This window comes from Thalia democratica, chromosome 6, assembly GCF_965202585.1.
Source record: "Thalia democratica chromosome 6, ktThaDemo2.hap1.1, whole genome shotgun sequence".
Classification (NCBI taxonomy): domain Eukaryota; kingdom Metazoa; phylum Chordata; class Thaliacea; order Salpida; family Salpidae; genus Thalia; species Thalia democratica.
This window is the reverse complement of record NC_139170.1, coordinates 27,102,608-27,116,671: the sequence shown is the minus strand read 5'-3', so window position 1 is coordinate 27,116,671 and position 14,064 is coordinate 27,102,608. Positions and strand designations below refer to the sequence as shown.

Genomic DNA, 14,064 nt, shown 5'->3' with positions numbered 1-14,064 from the left:
CGTCTAGCTAATGTATAAATTAAACGACAGACAATAAACCAAAATACTATTGTGAACATTAATTTTTAGAATTGAAAAAATAATCCTTTTTTTGGTTTCCTGGAAGCACTACCCCGAAAAATCTTAAACAACTTTTTAGCTATAAGTATAAACTATTGATTTTTTTAATGGCTATTATTAGTTTTATTAAGCTAAACTAAAACATGATTAAACAAAATGAAAATTAATTTAAAACCGTTATTCTCATACTTACCACTTATAGTACTGTGAAATTATCAAAATCCGAACGGTAAAGGAAAGCGTTAAACGACTTCAAGTTTTACTTCATAAACACAAAGCTAATCTGTATTTTTCATAACAGTAATTGTGATATATGATTTTGCTACTTCTATGAACCAAAAACAAAGTAAACATAATCATGCGGTTCTTACTATGGTATAGTGCAGGGCTATCAAACCTTTGGATTCGCAGGCCATAATTTGGCTTTTTAACATTTTAAGTGTACCTTTCTCGACTAATTAATTTAACAATTTAAAATAATTATTTATAAATTTTTTATAACTGTTCAAAAATATAGATTTAATCGCTTGCTAACAAAAGATCCTAGTGAAACATCTTCACTGGAATATAAATAAAAACAAATTGTACAGTAATCTTCCTTTATTGTACCAACATATGTTTCTGTGTGTTAACGAATCAACACACTTCAACTGGGTTCTGTAAAAAAATAATTACTGTAATAAAAGAATAGAAGCATAGAGTAAAGTAGGTGTACAAATGTTTTCACTAAAATAATTTCTACAGATAACAGTTAATAATTTATTTTACCTATTATTAACAGTATTTTACCTATTATTAACTATTATCTGTAGAAATTATTTTATTTTAATGAAAACATGTATACACCTACTTTATTCTATGCTTCTATTCTTTAATTACAGTAAATATTTTTTACAGAACCCAGTTAAAGTGTGTTGATTCATTAACACACAGAAACATATGTTGGTACAATAAAGGAAGATTAGTGTACAGCTTGTTTTCTATAACTATTTATTCAAATTATTCTGTCCTTCATTGTAGTTGGATATTAAATTTAACTGATTAGAATAAAAGTTTTGCGTAAATAGTTCTTTTCGAGATGTGGCCCAGCAGACAAAACTGTTGGACATCATTGGTTTAGTTTATATTTTAAAGTATCATGAAAAAAAGCTTCGCCTTTACGCTAGACTGATTCAACCAACATTAATGTGTCGTTAGTTAATTTTATAATGGTATTCGAATAAACCTTGAAATTATTTTTTTTGCTAAAAAACATAGCTTCTTGACATTCTAATTCAAATAAATCAATTCAAAATCAAGTTAATTTTTATTTTTACTAATATAATTCAAGGTTTAATAAATTTTTATTAACTAAATTGGTCTTATGTGTAAACAAAAAGACAAATACACAAAAAAAACAATTACATAATCAATGTTTACCAAACTTCTTTTGCAACCAAGTTTTAAACTTAAATTTTATTTAAAAGTGTTAAAACATATTTGAGCTCAAAACTTTTAAATAGCTGATAATAGTCGCAAATTAATGTTCGCACGTAATTTAATTAGTCTTATTTTAAAAAAACTAAAAGAAAGTTAAATTCATGTAAACCAGCATAGTTTTTTTTTTTTTGAGAAAGTAATATTTGTATCTTTTTAAGTTATATATTTCTTAATTAAAACAACTTGGCAAAATAATTATACGTGCCTATAAAAACACCTTATTATAAAAAAACTAAATCAATTAAATCTAAATTGTCCTAACATTTTCATTTTCTACACATAACAGATATTTTACATCGACGGGCGAAACTTCCTCTTAGTCTGCTCAACGAGCTTGTTAAAAGCGGCATCGTCCCTCATGTCCTGGTACAGAGCCCCTTTCCTCTTTCTCGTCGAAGTGCCAGCCATCGCCTGCATCAGCTGCTTCTCGCTCCTCGAAGCTTTCGACGTCTTGTCCACTTTGACGTTCTTCTGCCTGTCCAGCTTCTTGGCCTGCCTCAGCCTCTCGATCACCTTGCCCTTGTCGCGCTTTCTTATCTTTGCACCGGTGTGTTTCACCATCTTCAGCTTCTTGCCCGACTGGCTCATCCCGACAGTGCCCTGGTAATCATAGCGTTTTTCATCCGCCACCTTCGAAACTTTGCCGGCCTTCTGCTTCGAACCCGTGTTTTCAACGGCCATTTTTTTTGCCTTCGGCACGTACCCGTCGTCCAGTGCGGGCAAGAGCGAGTCGTTGGCTGAAGTCGACGTGTTCTCAGCCCTCTGCTTTGCTCTCCTCTCCAGCCTCCTCGCCTTCTTCTTGTTCACCACCACCGGAACGTCCTCGCTGCCTCCCTTCTCCAGCACGGCCATCTTCGACTTAAGCACAATTTTCGCCTTCATCTTCTTCACCCGCCTCTTCTTTGCTTCTATGGCCTTCCTGTTTTCCAGCGCAAACTCGACGATGGGCCGCTTGTCGCTCGTGAACACATCTGGGTTGTTGTTGAGCTTGTTGAGGGCCGTGAGGGCGTGCTCGTGCCTCGTGAAAGTCACGTACCCGAACCCCAACGACCTCGCGACCCCGTCCTGGTTGACCTTTTCCCGGTCCCTCATCACCCGCGACTCCTTCAGCCGCAATGCCTTCACGCCTTCGCTGGCGAGAGAGGAGACGACGATCTCCTGTTTGTTGGTTATTTTTTTATTGTGTTTAGACTTGAGTGATGGGCAAAAAATACTTTCTGTTTAAAGCTTTTATTTTGTTGGTAAAAGGCAAAATTAACTGTTTTTTTCGTGGTTTTGATTAATTGAATATTCGTTGTAAAAATACAATAATTTTAATGTACAGTTTAACTTTTTACATCTATTAAACACAAAAATTAAGATTAGAGATGCTCATACATATCACAGTTGCATATACCACTTTATAAATTTACAAAGATTTTTTTAATCATAAAGTTACTGGCTTATAATATCTTACAATGCAGGGTGCGTATGAGGAGGTATGTCAACTATACAATAGGTTGCATCTATTGCACCTCAAAAATGTTAATTTTGTAGTAGAGCTTATTTTTACTTTTTGTGCGTCGCAAATAACACAAAAAACAGCACAGAAAAAATTTACTTCCTAACTTTCATCACTGTCGCGCTAATCAAATTTTTCTGAAAACTACCCCTATGTAAATTGTATGGAACCTTTAAAATTCAACCTCAGTTTTTGACTGAAGTTTTTTTTTCTATGTAGCAATCATCACAAAAACGCATTCTACGCGTTTTGTACGATTTGAATTCTTGATTTTCTCAAAAAACTCAAAATTAACAAAAATGATAAAAAGTACAGAAAATCAAGAATTTTTTTATGTAATTAGCCCGACGGTAGTAAAAGCAAGTAAGCATTTTTTTTTTCGTGTTGTCTTCTTATGTGATTTGCCACGCACAAAAAGTTAAACTTAACCTAACTCCAAGGTCGGGTAACAAATGCACCCTATTATACAACTTACAAAAGTTTTGTACAGATTTTGTAAATACATAAAATAAATAGTATTGCTTATAACTTAATAAAATGATAAAAACCTTCAATTTCTCATCAGTTACTGCACGCGGCATATTACGGATGCACAACCTAAGTGGCGATACAAACATATCAGGATTTTTCAACTTTTGACGCTTTGTTTTTTCACAACGCTGTCTTTTGTCTAATTCTGTTTTGCTGACACCAGTGGCTGCTAAGGTTCCTATAAATTGTAACATTTTTTTAAAGTAAGCTAAGCTATTCAATATTATAATCAAAAAAAAACTTTTTTAAATACGCTTTTAAACGAACCGGGTCTGACAAGTCCATAGTTGGCAAGGTGGAGGTTTCTCTTGTCATTTTCTTCCTTGTTGCTGTTAATTTGATCTTCTCTCAGCTTGTGAGAATGCGATCGGTCGACAGCCACGGAGGCGTTGAACCTGCGCCCTTTCAACAAGACATTCTGAAAAAACAAATACATATAAACATACAGATTAACATTAAAAAAAAAAGTTTGATGTCACCTCGTCAGTGTCGTTCATTTTTCGCAGGCATTCGTCGGCGTTTTGTTTTTCAATGAACTGCACGAAAGCTTTGCCTTTCGACATTCCCGTGTCGTGGTTAATGCATATCTGTGCAAACATTTTTGTTAGTAGAAATTAAACTTTACAAGTAAATTAGATAGCTGAAGACACAGAAACTAGTTGATGGAAACATAAAAATGATTTATTATATTTGGTGCTACAAAGAAAATATACTGACAACAAAAACTATCAGAACACTTAATTTGTTCTTACATTAATAAATACATAAACTACAATAATATAAATTAAGTCAAAACTGATTTATTATGATTACTATTTTCGTTTCCCTTATATGTAAGCAATTAGAATACAGAAAATAGCTATGCACATATGATGTTAGTAGTACATTTTTGATACAAAAGCACGTTGCATGTAATAAATTAAATTACTTACTATTTATTTATCAGTAATTACATTTAAAAACTGACCCAATCTTTAAAATTGTTGGTATAGTATCAGTTTAGTATTGTACTACTCACAACAACATTTATAAACAATATCTTGTACGTAATTTAAATTTAAACATCTAGTGTGCAAATGATAACTTGATATACATATTTGTATAAAAGAAAAATACTAGAATTTTTTAATATAGAATTTAGAACAATAAGTTTAATTTTAGCAAACTCATTATTTCAGTTTAAAAAAGCAGTATTTATTTTGTTAATGAAAAGTAGAATTTTAACTACATATCAAAATATAACTTGAAAATTTAATGTGAATTTACTTGTTTTGTTAACACGTACGAATTATAAAAAGTTACAAAACTTTTAATTGTTTTAATTATAGAATTTTATATTTATCAACTTCATAATTATACTGAAAATTTACGTATTTCGTTATTAAAACGTATCCCTTCAATAATACTAGCTAAAACAAGCTTCTAGTTTTAAATTTATCAAAAACATTATTTGTAGTTACAAATATTAATTCAACTTAATACTTTCAAGTTGTAAGTTCAACCATACCATTATTATAAAGAAAAACTTATTTTTTATTAAAATACATATATATAACTTTAATTATACTTTTTTTACAAAACTCTACAAAAAATTTTCTTTAATAGGAATTTTTTTAAAATATAAGCAAAATTGTTTAATTTAGAAATTGAAGAAGATGTTTTTAATTTTGCATTACTAAACTTAAATTTATTCATAACTAAAATTAAACCAAAATTTTTTTAATTAACATTTAAAAAATCAAAAGCAAGATAAAGTTTTTGAAAAATACATCAATCAATTTACAATAATATATCTATTTAATTATCTTAAATTATTTATCACTAAAATTATCAAATGTTGATCAACAACAACCTTGCAGTATTTAGTTTCTCCAAACTTGCTGTTGATGAACTCTTCAAGCTGTTCTTCATCCACTTCCCAATGGAGATTCCTCAAAAACAACGTCTTGCCTTCGTGAACATCCGAAGAGTAATTTTTGTCTCTCACAACTTTTTTCTTTCCAGATTCTTCCTCATCATCGTCTTCTTCTTCTTCATCAGATTCTCCAGCACCTGAGTCTTCATCAGCTAGACAACGAAAAGTATAAGAAGAAATCATTTTTATATTGTTCATTTATAACTTTTTATTTATTTATAAGTTTAAGTGTAACGAAAAAAAAGTTGATTAACAAAAACTATAAAAAAATTAACAGCTACCAAAAAATTAAAATAAGTTAGATGATATATATACTTACGAGGTTTTGCTGTAAGTCAATAAAGTATTTGCAAATAAAAAACTGTTTGTTTTGAAAATTTTAAACCAAAAGTTAAAAAAAAGCTTTTAAAGTACATTAATTTAATCGGTTTTGATTATTTTCAATGAAATAGTTTATGATCTATTATGATTAATGAAAAATTTGAAATTTAATCACAATATGCTTTTAACTTACTAGTTAAGAAAAAACTTTTAAAATTGTTAACCTAAAATTGCTATCTAACTTTACAGTTGGTATTTTTAGGAAGACAAGGAAAACCATCAAATCTAAACTCAACAATTATTATTTTTAAAATTATATACAGACTTTTTCACTTTAATAGCAGATAAGAAACATACTTTCTTCAGAATTGTCACTGTCAACAGATTCATCATTGCTATTTTCACCATCACTTTCATTTTCATCTTCTACACTTTCATTGCCACTTTCAACGCCATCTATTTATTAAATAATAATTTAGTTTTATTTATTATGATCTACTTTTAACTGGTTTTGTAAGAAGCAACTAATTTTGTAAAATAAAATTTATTGTAATCATTTAAACATTATTAAAATTTAACTTTTCTTAACTTTTCTACAACAAAGTTATGGTCAAGTTTAAAAAAGAGATTCATCAACTCAAAACTCACTTTATAAAATTTTTTTAATTCACTTTCATTTCAGTAACTTAGAAATCATTTGTATTAAGTATTATTTAAATACTAAAAAAGCTTTATTTTATCATCGTAATTTCAAAATTGGAAAACATCTAAACAATACAATTTTTAAATTATTTTGAAACATTAAAATAAAAATTAGCCGTTACATCTTCCACTCTTTATAACTATTTCTAACCTTTTAAAACATTTTGAATCAATTTTTTGATTACCTTTTTATAAATGTCTTCTTTACATATCAAAATACTTCGAATCGTAAAAAAAAAACTATTCTAAATAAAATTTATAACTACCTTCATAGACTGTTTAATTAATTATGCAAAGTTTGTAAATATGTAATTTATTATGATAAGGTATCTAACCTACAAAGTATTTGTTACAAGAAATATTTGCATAATTTTTTTTTAAATAGACTTGATTTTTTGTAGTAATAAACAGCTTTAAATACAATTACAATTAGATTTCTCTTGTTTAAAAATTTTTCTAAAATATTATATTCTATATAAAATACTTTTTGTATTTAAAAACGATTTTAAGTTTACGATTACTAAAACAAAAATATGTTATTAAGTATTTATAAAAATAAAGAATCAATATGCTATAAGTTTTTAATTTTTGTTGTCACACATGCTAATACAAAGAAAAACTTTTACTGACCTTCATCAGCAGTATCATCATTTTTATTATCTGATTTAGCTTCATCCCCATCTAATTCTTCATTTTCCTCAAACTTTTTAAACACTTCTTTTGCTTTAGCATTGTCAACAGCAACCTTCCTGTCTTTGACTACAGTCATATTAACGCCATTTTTAGCTCTTTCGCTTTCAAACGGATGCGTGAATTGAACAAAACCGTATCCCATTTTTTTACCATTTTTGTCCAATGGTATTTGACAGTCTGTTAGCATTCCATATCTGAAAATTTGTTTAAGAGTTTTTATGTGACTACATAAATATTAAACAAATTTTTATTGCGGAATATCTGCAACATAAAAAAATACGCTAATTTATACTTTACAAATTAGTTGCGGTTTTGTTGTTCTTTCATGCAAAAAAATAATCTGGTTAGCCTAGGCTATTGTACAAACTATAAATTGTAACTTATATACAGAGCTAGAAAACCAAAACAACTAGAGTTATTCAGAATAATAAGCGATCATAATTCTCAATTCTAAACTAGTTTAAGTCTTATAAAGAACTATTAAATTAGCTTTGATTATATGAGCATGGTTGCCACTGATCAAGCTGAGAAAAATTTCCTGACTTTATACCAAAATTTTCCTGATTTTTCTAAATCAAACTCTTAAGTTAAACTTATTCTAAAATACATAATCTAACACTTGAAACTATATAAAGCTTTCAATCTAATTTTAATACAGGTTATAAACTGAATTCTATCATTAAACTTCCAGTACATCACTTAAACCATCTGTGTATGATTGATGTTTTTAATAAACAGCTCTATCAGCAAAATACTTGTATTATTACCTTGTAAACACAGCTTGTCTCAAAAAAGACACAATTTTTTAGCATTTCCTAGCATAAATGTATCTAGAGAAACAAACAACATACAAGGAACCTTTACAATTAAAACCTTAAAACAATAACAAATTTTTACACTTAAACCTTAAAACAATAAAGAACACAATTTTTTAGAATATGTAAACTTTGACATAACTAATATATTTAAAAAAAAATTAAATACTGATCTGATAAAAATAACAATGGTTAGTCTGAGTTTGAAAACCTAATACATAAAGTAATAGTTTTTTGTACAAATAATTCTAATCTAACACCTTAATACAAAAAATAAATTTACTCTCTACCAGTAATAAGCTATTTATCTAACTAAAAAAGTAAATTTTAGTCAGACTTAGCATATAAGTTGTAAAACAATTTAGAAGTTAAAAATATCTAATAATAAAAAGCATTTACTTAAAACATCTTTTACTTATATAAATTGTTCACTTAGTTTAATAAAATACTACCCAAACTATTTAATACATTATCCTTAAATTAAAAATCAATTAAAAAAGAATAAACTTAAGTAACTGTAAAAAAAGACATAAAAAAGTAAACTATATATCTGTTGTATAAAATATTTCCTCTTATCATTTAGCATAAATTTTGTAACAAATAAATATACTCTTATTTACTTTAAAAACTAAAGTTACTCTACAAAAAATACAAATAATAAGTAAACTTAATCTTGGCATATACCTCCTCTCTTACAACTTATTTTATAAATTTAAATAACTATGAAAAAATTATAAAGAAGTATACACATTAACTTGTTACATAAAATACTAAACTAACTGCTTAGTTATAAAGAACTCAATTATTTACTTAGACAAAAAACACTTTGATTCTAAAATTATGCTAGATAAACTTTTGTGTATATATCACAGTTTCACTATGGAAGTGTCCTTGCTACAGATCATCAATACTAAAAAGCTTACAAAATCTGCTTGTTCAAGTAGGGTACTTGTTCAATCGATTAATAGAAAGTTTTTGCAGTTTTATAAAGGATATTTTGCTAATGTATACCAGATGAAGGCATTGGAAATAAAATTAAATATTTTTGTAAATTTCTATGAAAATTTTGTAATTTTTTTCTGACTTTAAAGAACTTTTAATTAATTTTTACCATTTGAAGGCTTTGGAAATCAAGGAATTTTTTTAATTTAAACTGACAAAATCTGACTTTTTTTTTGAATTTATCAAATTTCCTTACTTTTTTTCAAAACCCCCCATTTTTTCCTGACTTTTGTCATTTTTTAAAATTTTTCCTGATTTCCTGACTTTTCCTGACCGAGTGGCAACCCTGTATGAGTTATAACAAACCTATTAGTACATGTAACTATTTTGACTTAGAATTTTTATACAGTAGCTATACAATACTTAAAAAATGATTAGCAATAAACATATCATTATTTTCATATACAGTTTACAAGTCTTAAACACATAAAATAAAAACTAAAAAGTTTGTCAAAAATGTTAAATTACTAAAAAGTACAAATGTTTAGTTTTTTGAAAAATGTAAATAAAAACTTTAATTAACTATAAAGTAATGGTTCTACTAAGTAACTTAAAATATACACTATGATTACACTAAAAGTACAATTCAAAAATAGCTTACTTTTCAAACGTTTTTCTTAAGTCTTCCTCTGTACAATTAAAACTGAGATTTCTTACAATCAAACGTGATTTTTTACAGGTTCTATCAAAATCTTTTGAAGAAGGATCCATAAGAAAATATGTTTTTAGTGGCATTCCATGAAGAAACATTCCAAATAGTTTAGTAACTGCCTTTAAACAGTCTTGTTTACTTTGCATAACCATGTAGTAAACACCATTTAGTTGATCTATTTGTACCTTTAATGGCTGCTTTAATCCTTTTTCACTCCACAATTTAATTAATGGGTTTATAGGGATTTTTCTTCCTCCAGCAGTGATTACAACACAAAAATCCTTACTTTTTTTATTGGTTTTATTTTTTTCTTGACTTGATTTATCCAATTTAGTTTTTTGCGTCCACAATCGAGACAGAATATTTAAACTCACATTTTGTTCTTTTTCAACAACAGTCAAGGACTTTCCATCTTTTGACTCAATGAGGTTGAGTTTTTTACCATGTTTTTCCACTGGCTTTTTCTTGTTCGCGAACTTAGTCTTCAGCTTTACATCATTTATCACAAAAGTTCCATAAGGGGAATGAGCAGCCTCTTCGGCGTCTTCTCGAGTTTCATATGTTACATAACCAACTCTAGATTTTGCTTCTGTGTTGTTTTTAACGACAAATGCTTCCTTTATAGTCCCTTTGATGCTGAAAGTTTCTGTGAGTAGGTCATTAGAGCAGGAAGGAGGAATTCCCTCTATAAAAATTGTCTTGTAACTTAGATTAGGTGTTGTTTTAGCCATGTTATAAATAATATATCTGCTAATAAATAAATGTAATAAACAGCAACATACAACTAGAAATACTTAACATTAACATTCAGAAAAGAGACAACATTGTTTACAATGTTCATACTAACTTTTGTAAATAGGTTGTAGAAAAAACAAGTAAAATATTTATATTATATGTTTAATTTATTTTTATTACACCAGGGTTGACACTTGATTTTGAGAAATTTCTTCCAGGTTTTTGTGTCAAATCAAAATTTTATTAATAGCATGTAAAAATTGTTTAAAATTTCAGGTTTTGTGGGAACCTTATTAGACTGAAACTATTATCATTTACTTTACTCAAAAGTTAACTGACAAAAACTAAAACAACTAAATTATGATCTTAGATTTCAGATGCATTTAGTGTAAAAGTTTATAAAATGTATATAAAAGGCTGAAAATTATTTTTATTTATTCTAAACTTAAAATCTAATATACGTTCTTTCAGGGTTGTAACCTACTAAAATTAAAACTTAAACATGGTTTGGAGATTAAAGGGTTGCCAAATGTTTTTGGGAAAATTTTTCCTGTTTTTTTAAATTACACGTTTTATGGTCTATTTTTAGTTTAAAATTAAGTTTAAGGTATAAAACTGTGTTAAATAGTTTAACTACATTGAAAAATATATTAAAGCTTCTATAAATGTGCTTTTTAATAAAAAATTTTTTGACAATGACAAAAATTTTTTCATCTATACGCCAGATTTTTTATGTCAAATTGAAAACTTACTACTTAATATGTAAAAGTTATTTAAAATTCCAGGATTTTTAGTGATTTTTGTTCAAAATTCTAGGTTTTTTTAGCCTAAACTGTCAAATTCCAGGTTTTTTGACAACTCTGAGTATATTTCTAAAATAGACAGTGCTTTATAGTTATTGAACGGTTATCATTTTTAATTATACTTTATTAAGACTTAGTCGTTTAAAAACACTTAAAAACTATTATTTGCTTTTTTATTTAGGTTTTTATCCTATATATCAAAAAGTTTTTTTTAGAAGTTATATAACTAATGAGCAAAAAAAAAATGGATAGTTTCAATTTAAAACACCTGAAAAGCCATGACCATAATCCATGCTAAATTAACAAATTGTAAATTTTTGATCACATTGTATTTCTGTAAACCTAAAAACTTAAGGTAATTTAATACTTATTTTATTAGAACAATATAATTAACTATTAAAATGGAATGTCTGTCTTAAAAGAAAAAGTTCAACTATTAATAGATTATGTTAGTTGCACATTTTAACTAAAACCATTTTAAATCATTATTCATATTAGGAAAATATAAAAAGATATATCAACATGAATGATAGCTAATAAAAGAAAAATAAACAAATAATTCAATGTCATATTGATAATTATGAACTTTTTATTTTTAACTAAGTAATTCTAAATGTTTTGTGTAAATTATTAAGACTTAATTATCAGGCTTAAAAACAAAATTATGTGTATCAGTACTTCAAAAAAATTAAAATCAATTTTTAATACCAAAAATAAAGATACAACACTTATTTTCTTTATTATACACTATAATTACGTAAAAGTCAATTATATAAATACACTTAAAACACATGAGTGGATGACAACATTAAAAGTTCATAAGACTTAAGAATACTTGCAAAAAATCAGTCTAACATAAACTATGAAAAAAAATTATATTTAAATTACCAGAACTTAATAAAAAACTACTTTTTCCTTAAATGTTAATATTAACACAATTTAAAAATTAAAAAAATATCTTCATTATTTTACAAACATGCACTGAATTTTATAGTATATTGCATATATAAGAACTTTTAGTTTACTGTAATCATTTCAAGTCTTTCTGGTGCAATATAATAAAGTGTATTATGCACTTTAGCACCAATAGGACCTACTTCACATTCTCCACAGGCCAGATAAACTATTCCATCTTTACTTGGACGACAAACTGTTATGTTATCAAATGCCCAAGGATCATCTACTGACCAAACTACAGAGTATTTGTCAAAATCTTTTCCATCTTCTCTTTTTTTGGTCATGATGGGCAACACAAGACCATCAGTGACGTTTACTTTAGCTGCAACATTAGCACTTAAAGCTACTGTTTTACAAAGTTTGCATACAATTTTACCTTGGTTCTTTTCAACAATTGTGTTCTCAACAAGGTTCTTCTCAACAGTCGTGTTCTCAATAAGGTTCTTCTCAACAGTAGATGAAACTGACATTTTTAAAATAATGTTCTAAAAAATAAAAAATTGAAGTTAACAAACTTTTTTAAAATTTAGAATACATTTGATTAAAATTATTAATTTATACTCTATAAATATAGCATTAAGTAACTTTTTAGGAAAAAAATTGTTTAACTACATGATTGCCACTTTTTTATTCAAAAAAAAAGTCTAAGTGTCCAATTTTTTTCTCACTGTTCAAAGTTAATAAAAATCAAGTTCTTCAACAAAATTGGTTATGTAACAACAAAATATTGCAACTAAATAAACAAAACTTCATTCAAAACCTAAAAAACTGTCCTGGGTTAACTAAAAATGGTAAAACCATCCTTAATTTTTAATATAAAAACTATCCTGACTCAGTCTGAGTTTAAAATAAAGATTTAAAATACTCTTAGTCGTTTTGAGTTATACTGGAGTTTCAAAAACTTTGAAAGTAAAGTGCCATTGACATTAAAAAAAGAATTAAAAACTTTAAAACATGATAGACAAACAGCCAAAGACTATACAATACCACAAAAGATATTTTCAAAAATAATTATAAAATTGACATAAAACAGTTCAATGCTTTTTTTTAATTAAACATATTTTTAGTAGGTTTTTTTTTTTTTTTGCTTAATATATAATTGTGTTTATATAACCATAACAAAGTTTTCTACAAAACTAGCTTTAGATATTAACCAAAAAGTTTAACAAATTTTTAAACTATGTAGTTTGTAATTGGTATTTTGAATATTTTTTTAGTTAGCTGTTTTTATAAAATTAAAAGTGTATATAAAGATGTAATCTTTTTTTATTTCATTAACAGCAGCTTCATTTTATAAAGGTAGTTGTTTTAAATTAAAACAGAAACTTGGTTTTTGTCTGATTGATAAATTTAGATTGTTTAGTATTATAATCTTTTAAGAAATAAATTAGTATGAAACTTTGAGTACTTTTGATTAATCAGCTTTCCAAAGGGTTACAGGGTTCCAAGTAAAAAAAACATTCTAGTGTTAGAAAGAAAAAATTAATGCATTTGCTATGAACCCAGGATTTTTAAGAATGTATTATTTAAGTAAGTTTATTTTATTAGTTATTTTAAAGCAGTTTCCAGCATGCTTTTTAACTTCATATTTCCATTTTGACAATCATTATAAGAAATTGACCATGTTCAACTTTGCATTCCAAGAAATTAATTTTAACTCTTAAGGATAAGTGAGAAGGAAACCTTCTCTTAAAAAATGTAAATGTTAAGCCCTTTTAATCAGGTTTACCACTAATTAAGGCTAAAACACCAGCCTAAAAAACTATAAACTAGACAGAGTTATTTAAAAAGCCTCTTTTTGGGCTTTTGCCACAACTAATTCTAACCCAGTGTATATTTCAGACTGTGCATATAATTTGGTTGCCACTGACTTTTGGAAAATTTTCACCAGGTTTTAA

The 14,064-nt window shown here is 27.1% G+C and overlaps 2 protein-coding genes across 2 annotated transcripts; both read right to left on the bottom strand.

The window, feature by feature from the left end:
* Positions 1–1,558: 1,558 nt before the first annotated feature.
* Positions 1,559–11,802, bottom strand: LOC145839604 (RNA-binding protein 28-like). Its single transcript, XM_082947229.1, has 8 exons — positions 9,621–11,802; positions 7,140–7,396; positions 6,165–6,263; positions 5,424–5,638; positions 4,051–4,158; positions 3,839–3,989; positions 3,589–3,749; positions 1,559–2,697 (listed from the first exon to the last, which is right to left on the bottom strand). Exons 1-8 carry the CDS (start codon positions 10,400–10,402, stop codon positions 1,831–1,833), a joined length of 2,640 nt encoding a protein of 879 aa, XP_082803355.1. The 5' UTR covers positions 10,403–11,802; the 3' UTR covers positions 1,559–1,830.
* Positions 11,803–11,846: 44 nt separating this feature from the next.
* LOC145838641 (uncharacterized) lies at positions 11,847–12,647 on the bottom strand. The gene has a single exon (XM_082946263.1). It carries the CDS (start codon positions 12,634–12,636, stop codon positions 12,226–12,228), a length of 411 nt encoding a protein of 136 aa, XP_082802389.1. The 5' UTR covers positions 12,637–12,647; the 3' UTR covers positions 11,847–12,225.
* Positions 12,648–14,064: the final 1,417 nt, after the last annotated feature.